This window comes from Lutra lutra, chromosome 4 (genome assembly GCF_902655055.1).
Source record: "Lutra lutra chromosome 4, mLutLut1.2, whole genome shotgun sequence".
In the NCBI taxonomy this organism is placed as follows: Eukaryota; Metazoa; Chordata; class Mammalia; order Carnivora; family Mustelidae; genus Lutra; species Lutra lutra.
Window position 1 is genome coordinate 34308035 of NC_062281.1, and position 17885 is coordinate 34325919.

General features: G+C 31.2%; 1 protein-coding gene across 39 annotated transcripts in view; it reads right to left on the minus strand.

Annotated features, from left to right (window-relative positions):
* RIMS2 (regulating synaptic membrane exocytosis 2) overlaps nt 1-17885 on the minus strand; it is a 587006-nt gene that overhangs the window by 172098 nt on the left and 397023 nt on the right. For 8 of the 39 annotated variants that reach the window (XM_047727199.1, XM_047727164.1, XM_047727200.1 and 5 more), the window contains one exon: nt 2773-2805. The exons of 30 other annotated variants lie outside the window; for them this stretch is intronic. In XM_047727199.1, coding sequence (XP_047583155.1) covers nt 2773-2805 — 33 coding nt within the window. The remainder of the gene's footprint in view (nt 1-2772; nt 2806-17885) is intronic. One more of the 39 variants, XM_047727202.1, reaches the window with a different exon arrangement.

Sequence of the window (17885 nt, forward strand, 5' to 3'; positions counted from 1 at the left end):
GCCTATATAAAAATGCTACATCAAAATTTGTTACTTTCCTTTCCTTTCCAAACTGTCATCCATGCTCCACTTCAGAATTTCACTCCCAGGACCAAACCCTGTAGCTTTATACCTCTCGGGATTGTCTAACATCTGAAAACTCTAAGCATTAAATCAGTCTCTGAAAATAACCTTCTCCATTTGCCTCCATTAGCCTTGAATGTTTCCACAAATTCCAGTTTTACTGAACCCTTTCTCTTCCAGCTCACGGAAAACTTTGCATCTGAACACAATTTAACAAGACCTCATGATCTCACATGACAAGCGACTTCCCTAATCTATATTGTATATCACTTTATTTTTTCTCTCAAGATTTTATTTATTTATTAGGGAGAGAGAGAGAGAGTGCACAAGCAGGGTGAAGGGCAGAGGGAAAAGATGTGGGACTCGATGCCTGGGACTCCAGTGGAAGTGGAAGTGGAAGCATCCAGTGGAAGGCCCACGCTTAACCAACTGAGCCACCCAGGCACTCTAGGACATCACTTTAAACACTTGACTTGCCGGCCCCCCTCAACATCCTCATCTTCTTTTTCTCTCTATTATAACTACTCACAAACTTCCAACAATTTATCTGAAGTGTGCTAATGAGTCAATCACACATTAGAGAACCAATGCCATCACAAATTTAAGTTCTTCACTTACACTATCCTCTTTCTACGTATCTGTGGTGAGCTTTCTTATATTCCCCATGGTAGCTACTCTTCAATTTGTAATTTCCACCAAGCCATTCATTCATTCACCTAGTCTACATTCATCTTCATTTTCCCCCCTTTTAGACTTGTCTTTCCTTCTCTTCCATCTGGCTCCCATCCTCCACAACTTCACTGACACCAATTAGGCAAAGATTGTTATTGGTTAGTTTTGTCACTTAACAATATTTGTTCTTCTCTTGAATTTTTCTGATGAGTATACCCTTCTGGAAACACTTCCCTTTCTTGAATTATGTTCTTTTCTGGATATTCCTACTGTCCTTCAGTAGTTCTCTTCATCATGGTTTTCTGGCTCTTGTTCTTTATCCACTCCTTAAATGTAAATAAATGTTGGTAATCCCAGAAATGTGATTGTTGGTTCTCTTCTTAATCTTCATATGCTTCTGACAATTCCATTCATTTCAATGGAATCAGTTAAGGGATGATACTCTATTCTATTTCTCCAGCCAAGACGTCTCTGAGTTTCCATATCCATACCTTCAATCACTTCTATTAGATAGTCATATCTTAATATTCCAAAGGAATGTCAAACTCAACCCACTCTCAAACTGAATTCTTTTACTTTTTTCCCCAAAACGTGTTCATTCCTTATCCTGACAAAATAGGCCACCATCTATCCATACATTTCCATCACCTGAAATTACCTTATTCCCTCCCTTTCTTGCATTGACAATATCTAATCAGTGACTAAGTCCTACAGATTCTACATCTTTATATAACTTCTCATGTATCAATATCATATGCTACTGATACCTTATGTCAGCCCATTATCATCTCTCTACTGATCTGTGCAACAGCCTCATAAACGATTTTTCTGCTTTTACTGCTCTAGCCCATTTTTATATAGCTTTCCACAGTAATATTTCTAAGAAAAAATATCTGATCTTGTTCTTTTCTTGCTTTATATGTTTCAATATCCCACATGATCTTCAGAAACACTCCCCTGCCTATTTTTGCCTAAACTTGTTTGAAGTCAAATCCCCATATTGTTTCCTCTGCCTGAAATGTACTCTACCCAGGAGGTCAACATCTTTCTAGTTTTTAATGTTTATTTCATATGTTATCTCTCCTATGAAGTCTTTCTTGAACTAATATCCATACTTTTCAGGTGGAAATGATCATACCATCCTTTATGATTCCACTGCATTCTATATACACAGATTTCTCATAGCACCTGCACTACTACTGCATTTATTTATCAGACTCACCCTAGAAAAAGCCTGCAAAGGTGGGGAGCTATTGTGTGTCCTGTTATTTCCAGCACCTAGAACAGTATCACATCACATGTGCTTAATAAATGAGTGTTGAATGAATGTTCAAGTTTCAGTTCAAGTGTTCTTTCTTCCATGAAGCCTTTTCTGGCCATCCAGCTTAAACAGATTTTATTTGACTTTATATCTTTGTAGACCATATTGCTAGAATCATCCATATTGGCACATAAACACAGCATGTTACCCACATATTTTAACTCCTCAGTGATACTGAGAGCTTGTTTAGGACATGTATTAGATCTTTAATGTTCTCCAAATGTCTAGCACATTGCAGAACTCATGATAAAAATAAAGTACTTTTAGAATTATGTAAAATGAAGTTGAAAACAAGGATGAAGTCTAAAATAAGTTGAAGAATGAGTATGATTCATTTGTTAACTTAATCTCACTGACAAAATATTATATATCTTTATGTATATATGTATAAGCATATATACATATACATATATTTGGATCTGGATTTAGTTACCCATTATGGAAAAATACACACACACACACACACACACACACACGCACACACACATACATATTACATTAAAAATTAATCATTTTATTTTTATCAATCTAATTGGAGCAGTTGCTGTTAAAAGTTGAATATACCACGACCTAAAATAAAAAGGCCTGCAAGATTTAACATTTTGTTATATTAGAGGAAAATGAAAAATTATGAAATGAAGAAAAAATGTAAAAAATTTCTAAAATAAGTTAGATACATGAAAAAATAACAAAGAAAAGCAGTAGAAGAGACAGACCTGCATGTCTTCTCCTTGTGGAGTCCACTTCTTCTGTGGCCACATCGTGTAATGGACAGACATAGACAAAGGAGATGGGTGTGAGAGGATGTACTTGAAAGGTAAAAAGTGACACTGAAGGAAAGGGCCCCAAATCATTTTGAGAAAAATCCTGTACATAGTTGTAGGGAAGATATAATAAAATACATACCATATTAAAAAAATTTTTTTAAAGAATACAGAAGAACTGATGGAGAATTGGGTAAACTATTATGGATTAGCAGAATCAGAAAAATAAAGTTAGTGTAGAAATAAAGAAGATTCAAAGTTTATAATTATTTATGGACCGCCAATCCTGAACACTGATGCTGAAGAAAGATACCATTAGTGAAAACAATGTTCCTTGTATTACCATATTGTTCAAGACATTCCAGAGTCCAGTGAAAATGCTTTTAGAATTTTTAAATTATCATCTAAAGAAAAGAATTTAATTGAATAAACTTTAAAAAAGAACATTAAAAATAGTTCCAACAAAGTTTCTGAAATTGATGAGTGCACACATGAGCAATACCCGAATTACTTCACTACAGCAAAATATTACCATAAAATATTATATTATAAAATATGGAGAGTAATAACTATAAGACTCATTATAAAAAGGGTAGCTGAAAGATATGGCTTATTTAAATATTAAAAATTCAATGAACCTTAAATCTAGACAAATCTTATTTCTTCATATTCCCTTATAATACCTATTTATTCAGAATATTCTTACAGACACCACATAACACATCACTGACATTTCTATTTAAATTTGCCCCTCAAAATCCAACATCTACTATAATAGATAGAGGACACATTTTGGAAACACTTTGTTCTTCTCCACTGCTAGTGAAGTTAGAAGACATTCTATACATTGATTGAAAGCAGGAAATATCTGCTAAACAGCATTCTAGGAAAAAAATTCTTTCAAAGGTATTAGTGAGTTAGTAGTAGTATGACTGACACAGATAAACACTGTAATACAAAACCAAAATTTCCTATTTAATCACATAATTAGTTTTGAGTCAGGTAACATAAAATTCTTAAATCAAAACACCAAATTCACTTCTGCAATGGTTATATCATGGTTTTTGAGAGATATATGGAAAAACATATTATATCAAAATATGCTTAAAATATTGATATACTAAGATTATAACTCTTAAAAGGATTCCTTCTTATAACAAAGTTATCTCTTTTCTTGAATAGTGAGAAAATGAAAACTTTCCACCAGGAAAAGACTGCTAAGATGACCAAAACTCATTTTCTTAGAAAAAAGAGAAATCCTAGTATGAATTGTAGAGAACTGAAAAGGAATGACACATTTTGAAATTTAACAATGTCATTTTGATTATTGCTTGAGCACATCTTTGATCTATTCAAAATTGGACACTACATTCATCATAATTATTGTATTACAAACCAGACTGTGTTGGTAGGATTGGCCACTACTGGAAAAGCATTATCCTCCTGAAATGTACTCCATACATTAATATGATATATGACATATTTTGTTTTCCATCCCCCCGTCCGCCCACTTCTCAAAGAAGATAGAAAAATCAGAGATACATTAATAACGCAGTTTAATTCTGAATTGTATTTTATCTCATATTATTTCTCATTTGCAAAATTTTTCTACATACATATTTACCACCTTACTAAAATAATTTCCTTGCATATTAAAATGAAATTGATATGAATTGGATAAAATGACGGCTTAGGTATAGTCCTTCTCTAAGAAAAAAATTTATTATCATTACTATTATTTTTTGCAGAAAATGTAACCACAAAATAAATAAATGACACTCTTTCTCTACCTAGCATTTTTCTGTATCTTGAATTATTTTATAATGGCACAAGGCAATGTTCTTCATGTTATATAGATTAAAAACATCCAAAAGTCTTCTCCACTCATTCATTCATTAATCACAGAGAATAACTGAGGCATACAGAGTTCAAGTGACTTACCCAAGGTCACACAACAAGTTCAGTGGCAGAACCAGTAATAGAACAGAGGACTCCTGATTACCAGGTCAACTTTCTTTCTACTAGATGGTATATGACCCAATAAAAACACGTGAAATAAAAATTCAAGCAAAGAAAAAACAAAAAAAATCTTCTCATGGTGGCACCTGATCAGGACAATTTATTACATAGTATAGAGTTTGAATTTTTTTTTAAAGGTAACTGCTTCAGCTATGCAAGTAATTCACTAAAGTTGTTACTCTTGTGAGAAATAGGATAACACTTAGCACTAGTAAGTTAATTTTTAATAAAATAACACAAAATTTATATTACATAAAAGGACTAAAATGAAAGATTTGACAATGATCTCACTACTAACTGAAAGTGCCCATTAAATCATCTTTCCATCCTTATATGACTATGATCCATTAATAAATAGGTCATAACCATTCTTATGTAAAAATCACTTAATTTTAATTGGCAGATAGAATATTCATTTAAATAATAAAATCTCAAAAATTTAAAGTTATACCAAATATATTTTAAAAAATCTTTTGGCTTCCTTGTCTTCCTTGTTGTTAGAATTTGTATTATACATTATTTGCATTATAACAGCCTCATTTTAAAAGAAAAACTTATAGTCAGCATCATTTAAGTGGCCAGATCTTACTTAAATGGGAATAAACTGTAAGTACTTATTTTACATATACCATTGCAATGAATTACAGACTTCTGTAAACCTTGAAGAAGCTAAAAGTAACCGCCTCCACAATTCCTCTCTCTCTATTTTTCCTTTGATCATTACTATCCCACATTCTACTTTTCAGTGCTGTTTTAATGGCCATTCTAATGAGAACTCTTTCTAATACTTCCTTTAAACAATAACCAGTTAAATAGTAAGAAGTTAAATATAGTAAAAGTATACCCTTGCTTTGGTATCTGTTATATCATAATTATGGCTGAATTGTACTTTTAGTTTTTTTTTTTTTTAAGATTTTATTTATTTATTTGACAGAGATTACAAGTAGGCAGGCAAAGGGGTAGGGGGAAAGCAGGCTCCCTGCTGAGCAGAGAACCTGATGCTAGGCTCCGTCCCAGGACCCTGAGATCATGACCTGAGACGAAGGCAGAGGCTTTAACCCACCGAGCCACCTAGGCACCCTGTAGTTTTAGTTTTATATTTAGAAAATATAAAGATTCTGCAGAGAAAATATACAGTATTTTTTTTTTTGGTTCATTCCATCATATGAGCCAAGAAAGGAGAAATAAAAAATTTTCATATATTGTATTGAAAAAGACATTTATAGGATATGATGAATACTTCATAAACCCCATAATATCATTTCATCATTTATGGCAAATTATTTTTGAGAAGTATTTTTAAGTTTAGGTGCATCAAGCAAAGTAATACAACATCTTTGTGTCTATTTATCTATCAATGTACCTACCAACTAAAGCTGCTATATTTTGGTCCTTAAAATTAAAAAAAGAACTACTGAAGATAAATAGATATATAAAATAATTACTTTCATTGATTTACTTGGTAAAAAAGTTAAGTTTGTAATAATGTATATGATGCCAAATTTTATGCAAAATTTTGTGCAAACCAAAAATTTTCTCTTCCTAATATAATGTATTAACTATTATTAAATTTTGACTTAATACACCTCAAGTTCAAAGAGAAAGAATAATCTGCAATCAACTTAATTTTAAAAGGCATGTACATGGGCCCGTTTATCTGTAAATACAGTTTTTACCAAGTATGTATGATATCTATTTGAAACTTATTGATGGCTAATGTTCTTTCTCATTTACCACCATTTACAACAGACATAATATTGGTCCTATTATTAGATGATTTTGTACTCGAGTAAACACAGGTCCTTCAGGAGCAAGAATTCTGTTTAAAAAAATTCCTGACCAAAAAAAAAAAAAAAATTCCTGACAATGAAACAAAAGCCTTAATACTTTAAAAGCATACTAGAACTTTCATATAATTAAAAACTAATCATATTATGAGGGCTTTTGAAAGATCATAGTCTTAGTATGTCTCTTTGGGGCAGGAGAGATACTTTTCAAAATGAAGACTAAATAAGCAACAACTTTGTAGGAGTGTCTCAATGGTAGAAAGAAAAGATGGATCTAGAATATAAAAATAAAATGTTTACCAAATTTACAGATTTTGAACTAAAACTCTCCAATGTGAAAAAATCTTGAAGAATTAGTTCCTCAACCAAGTGTCTGAGTTTCTTTTTAAAACTAATTATTACTTTCTGTAATCTTGTCATCAACCATAAAATAATTGAGTGTTTACAATAACTTCTACCTATTAAAATAAGCAAGGTACAATCTTTTAAAATATTTTGTTATTTTTAAAAGCTCACTAATAAAAATGTTTTTCTTTTAAATGTCTTCTTTCCTAGCTGTACTGTTTTTCACTGATTCCGTCCTTGAGGTCTGACACATAATGCAATTTTAAATACAGAAGAAAAATATACTCAGAGAATATATTGAGTAAGTTTAAAATAAATTGACTTTCAAAATACATCACACTATTTATCATAAAAGCAATAGTCATTGAATTACAGCTTGGCCTTATAAGCTTATCTGTATATTCAGAGAAAACTGAATCAACTTTAAATAAGCAACTAAACTCATAAATCATGAAATTTCTCTTTATTGATAGGAAAACAGTTATTAACAAAGAATGCTATATTTACATCTGAAGGTATCAATAGTATTTAATTCTGAAATTCCATCAATTGATTTGTCTTGCATAAAGTATTTACTTTGTTTTATATCACTTTTTCTCATAAAAAATAAAATTCATTTATTCTACAACAATCTGGAAATTACCAGCGTCTAATACTGACTAAGAACATAACCTTGATTCTCTTTTCTAGATTAGATGAATTAGATTAGAATCTAACTAGAAGACTAATTTAGATTATCAGTTTAGATGGAAACGCATTGTTTCTACGTTTAAGAAATGTCAAAGTACTCAAAAATAAAAGGAAGCAAAACTCCACAAGACCAAAATAGTAAAAAAGAAAAAATGCTAAGTATTAAACTCACTAACAAAATACATCTTTCAGTATTTACTTTTTCTTAAGATAACTTTTGCAAAGCATAAATCCAAAGATAGAAGAAAAAAAATCCCTACCTTCACCACAGTTACAGGTCCACAAAGAATACAATATTATAAAGTCCATGTTGGAAAAAATTAAAGGTTAATACATTAACTAAATTATATAATGCTAATACTAAGGGCTTATGCATCAAGATGCTAGAGTATGTAGTAAAACAGAACTTGTTACCTGAATAGTTTCTATTTCCAAAATAATATATAATCATACAGTAACCCAGCAAAGTGTTTCACTGCCCTTTCCTAGAAAGGCATAGACTTATTTTCCAGACAAGAAGCAGCAAAGTAAGTAGCACCATCATGCTTTCAGGATAATTACAATAAGGGTAGCTAAGTTATTTCAAAATTTTCCTAGATATAGCATACCTTACACTTAAAAAATAATGAACCAAGGTAGATAATCATTTTTGGAAAAGTATTAATTAATTATCAAACACAACAGAAATCATTTAAAATTATATCTCAAAGTCCATTCTGAACTATTTAAGTCCAAGATCTTTATTTGGAGAAACTGTATCAGTTCCAAAACATTCATTCAGCCTAACTAAAATTAGCATTCTCACCAGAGTTTTTTGTGGGATGAGTTTAAGTAAAACATGAGATAAAATATTTAATATAAAATATGCTTTTTTTCAGATACATTTCAATTACTATAAGAACAGATAGACTCACAAAGTGAAAATATAAAGCTCAAAAGATTAAAGTTTTTCAATGTTTAATAGCAATGCATTATTATAGGCCATAGTATTCTAGTCTAGAATCAGATTGCTCATTAAAAACTAAACAACGGATTTTTCCATACTCAAATAATCTTGACTTCTGTCAAGAATGTTTTATTAACTTTATGGTTTAAACAAAATCTAATTCACATCTAGCTGAGGAAGATGTTAGTGATTTACACTAAACACTATCCATAAACCCTGAAGTTTAAAATCATTTGTACAATACTTATATTTTTGCTCATATCTAAGATACTAATCTGATAAACACCATTATATTTCCCAGGAATCTTCATCTATCCCATCAATTAAGTGAGAGATACTGAAAATAAATCACCTTTTTTGCTGATAACCCCCTCAGGACAGTCAGATTTTGAAATATCAAGACTTTTCTTTAAAAGAAGCAGAAACTAGTCCATAATACTTAAAGTTCATCCAAATATTCATTAACACATTTTCTAGCCTATATAGTGCCATTTAGTCCTCTGGTTCTATATTCTCATGTTTAAAATAAAAATTTGAAATGATTTTTAAGTTATTAGCATACATCCTAAAAATGGTAAAATTCCCAGCTATTATTTTTGCACAGATTCTGATAAAACAGCAACAAAAAAGACAGCAGTATACACTATTTGATACACATAGCTGACTTTGCATCTCAGATTTGGGTTCAAGTCCTTACGAATTTTTCTAACACCACAAGTTTACTATAACAATCTTCTGATGAAGAATCTTTGACAATTAATGGAAAATGTGATCTTAGATTTTAGTGAATGAAAATTATCCATGTATTAAACATGGATTACAATCAATAGATTATTAGTATCATAGACATACTTAAATATGAAAGAGAGAACGACTCCAAACATGTCTTCCGTAAAGCCCATGCTCAAAACATAACGTAATTAGCCCCACTCACCTGATATCCCATTATTTGCCTCCCATTTTATCACTTCAAAGTTTCAATTGTTAAAAATAATCCCCACATATCCCACCTTTCTTTAAGAAACAAACAAAGATATTTAGGAATACTAACATTTAACAAGTGTTTGCTGCCTTAACACACCGCATACTTACTCACGACATTTAGGGTGGGAATTTCCAGGGCCAGTTTGAATTTCCTAGTATATAGGTAAATGCACAATTGCCAAAATAGAAAAATCTATAACCATTTTAAGCCATGACATTAAGGCACTCTAATTACATTAATTCTCCTCTTTTACACATGAAGTTTATATTCAGTTAGAGGACTCAAGGGATAAAATATATATATTCTACCTATGAGAATATACAAATTAATAACATTTAAGAGATTTTAAAAATTCTGTTTGTGAGATTTAAGATTTTTTTTAGCCAAACTTTGCATTGACTTTAATATTCAATGTAATTTATTTACATCAATCTATATGGCTACAAGCCTATTTATGTAATCAGACATCATGGCAAATAAGACAAATAATAGTTTAATGACTAAAGATAACTGATATCACACAATAGTGCAAGGAAAGATTTTTACAGTAATAATTTTTGTTATATAAATCATAACATAAATCGTTAATTTTATACTGTTTACCTTTAAATCCCATTAAATATATTAAGATAATTATTATTTTCAAAACAAACTGTGATGCATAATTGAAAAATTGAAAAAAAGGCAAGATATTTCTCTTACAACTTATATCTTTAAATTCCCAATGTAAATTCCTGCTTATTTTATTAAATTTCCAGAATGTGTTTTACTAAAAGAGAATTCACAGATTAAGCCATTTGTGCTATAGCATTTTTTTCTTCCTCTCCAGACTTATATAATTATTCTTCTCAAAGCAACCTACTCTTCTCCTTAAAACACTATCACAATTGTGGTAACTTAGTCATTAGCATAATCACTTATAATCTATATATTTTTGCCAGAATGTAAGCTTTATGAGGACATTGCTGCATTAGTGTTGTTTACCCAGATAACTCAGTACCAATCACAATTTCTGGCATACAACAAGAGAGCAGTGAATATTCATTAATGAGTCAGTTTAAAATTAATTTAATTTAATTTACACTGATACATTTTAAAGTATAAGTTTCAGAAATGTAAGATGAACTGAGTCACCATATAAAAATACATTAACACTGTTACTATAGATGCAGTCATTTTAACGATAATATCACTATCAGAAAGGCCATCCTAAAATTTGGAATGAAATTTTCAACGGACTCTCATCCAATCATGGATTAAGGCTAGGACTGATTATTCAGTTTATTGATTACTTCTGCCCTTTGCTTCTCTTCCTTTTACTCTTGGTTCAAGTTTTTGTCTTCTACTTAGTTAATAATACCTCTCCAAAGAAGAAAAGAAAGAGGAAAATAAAATCACTTCATTTCATTTCAATTCATTTGTAGAAATAATGGACTATAGAGGCTACTGAATTCACACAATATGCTATCACTCTTTGTGGTTGTTAGCAATATCTTAGCTGCAAAAGTTGTAAAATAAGTCGTTTCCAATATCTGGTATAGTGCTTTGACAGTATTATTGACTTTTGTATAGTACTTTTTAAGGAAGCAAGTAATACCTCCCCATTAAGGTACTTTAATTATATGTATTTATATTTAATTATATATATTATATTTAATTATATATTGTGATCCCTTTCCATGAAGGTACTTTAATTTGGGCCAAAACAACCAAATATATAAATGACCATTTGTGCCTAAATTAGTCAATTTTTCTCCTAGAAAAGTAATCTTGATAACAAAAAAAAACTTTTTTCCAAAATATGTAGAATTTGTTTTCTACACATATCTTGAAATAAAGTGTTCACCACTCTAATTTAAATAGGGTCTACACACTATAAAGTTCACACCAAAATGAGAAAGATGAGGTACAAGCACACACATAATTAAAAAGCATGAAATGCAATGCTTAGAGTCTCATGCTTTCAGTGGTTTTCCAAACCCTGACAAACCTGACTCAGATCGGTGTTTCTTTTTCGGCAATGGTTTGTCATCACTTATTGTACCATTCACCTTTTTCTGCTGGTCTTCCCATGTAACTTCTAGTATAGACCAAAAAACAATCATCAGAACTTATCAGAAGTATAGACAATGTGTACAACGAGAACCTAAAAATACTTCAGAACCTAATTAGTTTTTAGATTTTTTTTCCCTATGTTTTCCCACAAATTTTTATTAATATGTAGTCAATCTTTTAAATACAGGAATGTGATATTTGAATTTTCTTATAAGTTTCAAAATCCAGAGCACTAAAATTTATTCCAGTAATCTCCAAAATTTATTTTCGATAAAATAAGTGGAGCCAAGGTATGAAGAAAATATAATTAAAATGGCTTGGTAAATAAAGGTTTTTTTAGTTGATATTAAATAATATTAATTTATTTTAGAAATAAACATTTTGCTAAACATTATGTTATTATGGTACAATAAAATATTTATGTGGAATTAAAATGCAGAGACTTCCATACATACCAAGAGAAAATCTACAAATACATTTTAATATACAGTAAGACCAAGTGACTAATTTTTGGCTACCACATTTAGTACTTTCATTAAATGACAGAAAAATTTATGTGCGGTGGGGTTATTATTTCAATGAAAACTATTAAGTTTGGTTTCATTGAATATGAGTTATCTGACTTATCTAAAATTATCTAGAATTATTTGTAGTATTGTAAAATATGTTTAAATCTAACAAATATATATTCAGCACCTACTATAATTTGGGCATGATTAGGCACTGGGAATTTAACCACAAACAAAACAAACAAAAGTCCGTGTTCTCATAAAGTTTATATTCTAGTGGGAGAAATTAGATTAAACAGGATAAACAAATAAAATGTTTTGTCACTTAGATATTGGTAAGTGCTAAGAAGACAAACATGAAGTAGGTAAGAAAGAAATAAAATTTCCAGAGGGTGACAGATGTTTGAATAGGTTAGTCATAGAGCGCCTCACAAAGAAGACAAGTTTAAGTAGAGAACTTGGGAAAGTAGGGGAATTAGCCATATGGTTATCTGGGGAGAAGACATTACAACCAGAAGAACAGCACATGCAAATGTCCTGACGTAAGAGCATGTCTGATATATTCTAGAAAAGCATGGTAAACTCTGTGACTGGAACAGAGTGGATGAAGGGGAAAGTACTAGAAGATGAGGTTAAAGAGGTAATGAAATCGGAAGTGGGGGAGTACAGATCATGTAGGGCCTTATAAGTCGTGTATCAAAAGATTTGCTGATCACAATGTAATCTCATAGCAGCATTCATAAATACTTAAGTATACACTTGCCTGTTTTTTATCCACATATTTCTAAAACTATAAGTAGCTGGTTACTGTCAATGTACATTTTAATCCCCATGAAGTTTTCACTGCCATACAATAACTAAGAGTTTTGTTAGTTATTTATTAATAGTTAGTTATTTTGTTAAGATGGTGCCTTATCCACCTTTGGACATAAATAATGAAATACTAACATTTTATAAAATTAACCTAAGCAAAACATAACTAGGGAAGTTGAAATCACTGTCAAGATGGAAAATATGCTATATGTGCAACATCAAATATAGGGGATTTGGGATACATTACTGTTTTTGATTTTTGATTACTTACTATTTTTTGTTTTTGTTTACTTACACTGTTAGAATCAACTGCATTAATTGTAAGGGTTTTCCAGTTCCTAAACCTAAAATAAATGCTATTAATAATAAGATGCTTTTTTTCTGGCCCAACATAAATCAGCTCTTGTGAAGAAACAAACTCCTTGATTTGGGAGTATGAAAGTTACACTTAGGTGTGTAGTTAACACCCTGATTTTCTAATTGGGTGTTAATAAATAATCTGCTAAAGATGCAATATAGGACTCTGGAATGGTAAACAATCTAGATAAAGATACTATATTTCAATCAACTGCTAGTGGGAAGAACAGTCTTAAAACCTTTAGAGAATATATAGACTTTCTAATAAATTCCCAAACTCTTGGTTAAGCCCTCTTTAGTTATAGGAATAAACGAATTGTCTCTACATTAAACCAAATTAATCTGATATCAAAAACCAACAGACTAATTTCTCTGTTTGGGGAAAATAATAAGCTCATTGAAACAAAGTATTTCTTGATTTTTGAAAAATCTGCACTTTTGGTCATCCACCGATATAATATGAAAGATTCAACAGGATTACAGAGTTATTCCTAAAATTTGCTAAAATCCTATACATTTGTCATATTAAAGAGTTGTTTCACCACTTCATAGTTTATGATGTTACAAAATAGAAGACATGCTATTCTGAAGTGAGATTGAGTATGCAGAAGTCGAAATGGCTTGTTTTGAAAATGGTATAGCCTATTTGTAAATTGGCAGAAAGCCCCTTAACACATAACATGTTTAATTTTTAAACACTTTCTTTGAGTTGACAAACATTTTAGTTGAAGAGAAGTTGTTTATAGTTATTTGTCTTGGGTTGACAGACTGACATTAGCAAGTATTTGTTGAAAATTATTATATGCCAGTAACAAAAGTACTCCATAACTATCAATTTATAAATGACAGCCAATATAACAATGAAAGAAGACCTAGCTATCAATGGTTGATTAAAAAATGTCACAGATATGTTACCAGACTGAGCCAGGAATGCTGGCTTCTGGAACATTTCCGCTATTAACTATGTGTACAACCTTAGCCAAGGTTCAGAGCCTCTCTGGCCTCTCATATGTTATATTTGAAGTGAGAAATTTAGTCTTGAAAATTTGAAAGGTTATTTCCATCTCTAAAATTACCGAGTTGCTCTTGCTTCTTATTATTCTAGACTAGTCAGATTTTGTAGAAGAATACCTATACCAGAGATGATGAAATTAGGACACTGAGAGTATAGAATATTTTCTAATAGTTCTAAATGTAATTATTTAAACCCTCTGTTAAAATTCAAATGTCTACTTTAAAACAGAATTAAAGTTATAAAAAGAACAGAACTATTGACTCATTAATTCGTTCATCACCCAAAAACCAATGCTGAGAGCTACCCGTATCTATTTAGCCCTCTTGGAATTATAGGCCATAGTATTAAAATGAAACTAGCAAACTAGTCTTGTATCAGGAAATATTCAAATTGTCAGAAAGTTGTTTTAGATATACTAAACAAAAATAGCAAAAATACCACTGATGGAACACCTTAAAGACAGTCTTTTCTGTTAAAGGACTATTGTGATAATTAAAAAACAAAACAAAACAAAACAAAATGGCCTCCTTAATGTTAAATAATAATGAACTTAAAATTGAAATTTTAAGTATAAAGTGCTAGCCCATGATACTGTACAACATACTACCCAAGGTTAAAAAGTGAAAATCAAAGACGTATAATGTAATTAATCAGTAAGTATTACTTTGAAAGAATATATGTCCAAGTGCACAGACCAGGAATCCATTCAAGCACACACAAAAAGTTTGTTCTAGAGGGATAATTTTCTCTGTTTTTTAAAAATAACACTCTAATTGAGTATTTTAAAGTTGAATTAAATAAATATTCAGTTGTGAATTTAATTTGTAGATTGGAAAGCTTAAAGATTGATTTAATAAATATTAGATAATATGAAGAATGATTTTACACACAAAGACTTAACCATGAAGTGAGCTTTTAGGTGACATTTAAGAAACCCACGTCTTCAAAATAACTGTATTTCAGCGACTTTCCATCACCCCAGGTAGCCAATCCTATGAATGCTACAATTTAAAGAGCATAAATTCTTATGTTAATAAGACTATATTTGTATAATATATGCTTTGATTGCCTCCACACAGAGCATCATATTTAATCCTATAAAACACAAAAAGGACCTTCTATCAGGTGGTTGGTTTCTCCAGGTAAGAAAACAAAGAGCTGGTTATTAAAGGTAACTGACTAGTTCTCTAGTTTACAAACAATCTCACATTCATTACCTCATTTGATTCTCAAAGTAGCATATTGGGCATAAAAGAAAGATGGTAAGATTTCTTTTTCTCAGATGAACTTAGGTTAAGGGCCTAGTGTTGGTACATAGTAAAGAAAGGCCCTGAGCCAAGGCCCAAAACCTGTGCTCTTACTCTAGTCTCCTATCACCCTCCTAAGATCACATCATTTTCAACAACAAATAGAAGATGGCCTTAGAATTATATTCAGGAAATCAGTGATGGTATGGCTTGAATAATGGTTGAATACGCAGAAAGGTCTGAGATAGAAAGGGTTTTTCACTAAATCTGATTAGCCAGTTGAGGCTTTGGAAATACAGAAGATATAAAATGAGCAAAGGGGGAGAGAAAAGTAAAATAAGGAGAAATGGGCTCCGAGAAAGAAAGGAAAGATCAGGAAAAGACATTTTAAAATATTTGTGTATAAGTACTTAACTTCTACAACTGATTCATTTAGCCTTGTGGATTTGAACGAGGAAGGAAATTTTTAAAATGCATTTCTTCTTCTTCTCCTCACTCTTGTTCAAACCATCATAGTGGACTATTGAAAGACCTGAAATGGTCTTATGTCCTCGGTCTCATTTCTTTCAAGCCATCTTCCTCACTGTCACCAAGTTACTATTCCATAATACAGATGTGGCTGAATGCACATCCTGCTAAAAACTGTATGATAAATTCCTTGCTATTCTATGGTATCCCTGAATTTCTCTCATATAATTTTTGGTCAAATCGTCATTCATCTAAGTTGGCAAAGAATGCCATATTTAGGAAATATAAAATCCATTATTATCTAGATATAAATCAAATTTGGAAATTAAGACATGGGTATCTTACTTTCCTCGCCCTAGAAGAACTCACAGGAATACAGAGAGGCAGAAACACAAAGCCTGTCCACACCGTAAATGCTATCCAACTTCTAGAATGCTTATAGACATAAGTATTCATTATAAATTGTCAAAATTACTTTACTATTTTGGGTTCCTTTGTAACCTGTTTTTTTCCCCTCTCTTCTTTCTCCTTTCCTTCCTTTCTTCCTAGTCTACAAGGTTAACTACAATGTAGGCAACTCTACATTGAGGCTCAAAGGGACAAAACATTTTTCCTTCTGTACATTTAGGAACATGATTTAAAAAAAAAAAAGATTTTTTAATTTATTCATTTGACAGAGGTCATAAGTAGGCAGAGAGGCACGCAGAGACAGAGAGAAAGGAAAGCAGGCTCCCTGCTAACCCACTGAGCCACCCAGGTGTCCAGAACATGATTTTTTGATAGGTAGCATGGTAGCATTTATTTCGTCTATCATCTTGACAGTGAATGACTCACGAACAGCCAATTAGAGGTTGCATCTGCTAAGTTTCCAAAACCAAACAAAATAAACAAATAACAGTAACAACACAGATAATAAATCAGAAACAAAACCATGAGACGTTAGATTTCATTAGCTACATCTCCAAAAACACTTAGTTTCTGTAAAAAAAAAAAATTCTTATAGGATACTTTATTGTACAGAAGGGGAAACTAAGGTGCAGAGAAATTAGGAATATTACCAGATGTCATTTGCCTAGGAATAGAAATGAGCTTAGGAGCCAAGTATTGACTTCCAATGGAGTTCTTTAAACACTATAAAACTTGAAAAGTACTAATAATTTAAATAGTTCTGTTAGAGAATCTGAGAATTCTAAATATTTGCATATTGATTTTTACAAATGGATTAAAACCCATACAAATGCATTAGCATATTATATAATAACTAATGCTGCAACCTAATCTGATTTATTCCCCCAGTATTGCTTCTTATGCAAGCTATGTGGTCAAGAACAGCAACAAGATGACTAATTTCCTAAAAACTACTAAACCATGTATATTGAATAAATGGTTCAGGTTTACTTTTATAATCAGGTGTGCTTTTACTTGAAAGTTTTCAGTTTGTACTGAAAATACAAAATTGGAGCAAGATACTACTAGGAAATTTTACTAATCATAGCTAACATTTATATGGTACTTACTATTGACAAGTATTATTCTGTGCAATTTAAATATATCAAATTAGTTAAGAAAGTAAGTTTAGAGCATATCTGGATAGCAAGTAACACTATTTAGAGCAGACTAGTAGACTAGAGTAGGGCTTGTTCAAGGCAGAATTCATCATTATCACTCTTCCAAGGTACCTAGTACTCTACGGCATTTTTCAGCATCCATCTCCCACACCTGATTTCCTCCACTCACAGACTCTAACTTGCTTCCTATGAAGATCTGTATGTACATGTGCACCCCAACGTTTATAGCAGCAATGTCCACAATAGCCAAACTATGGAAAG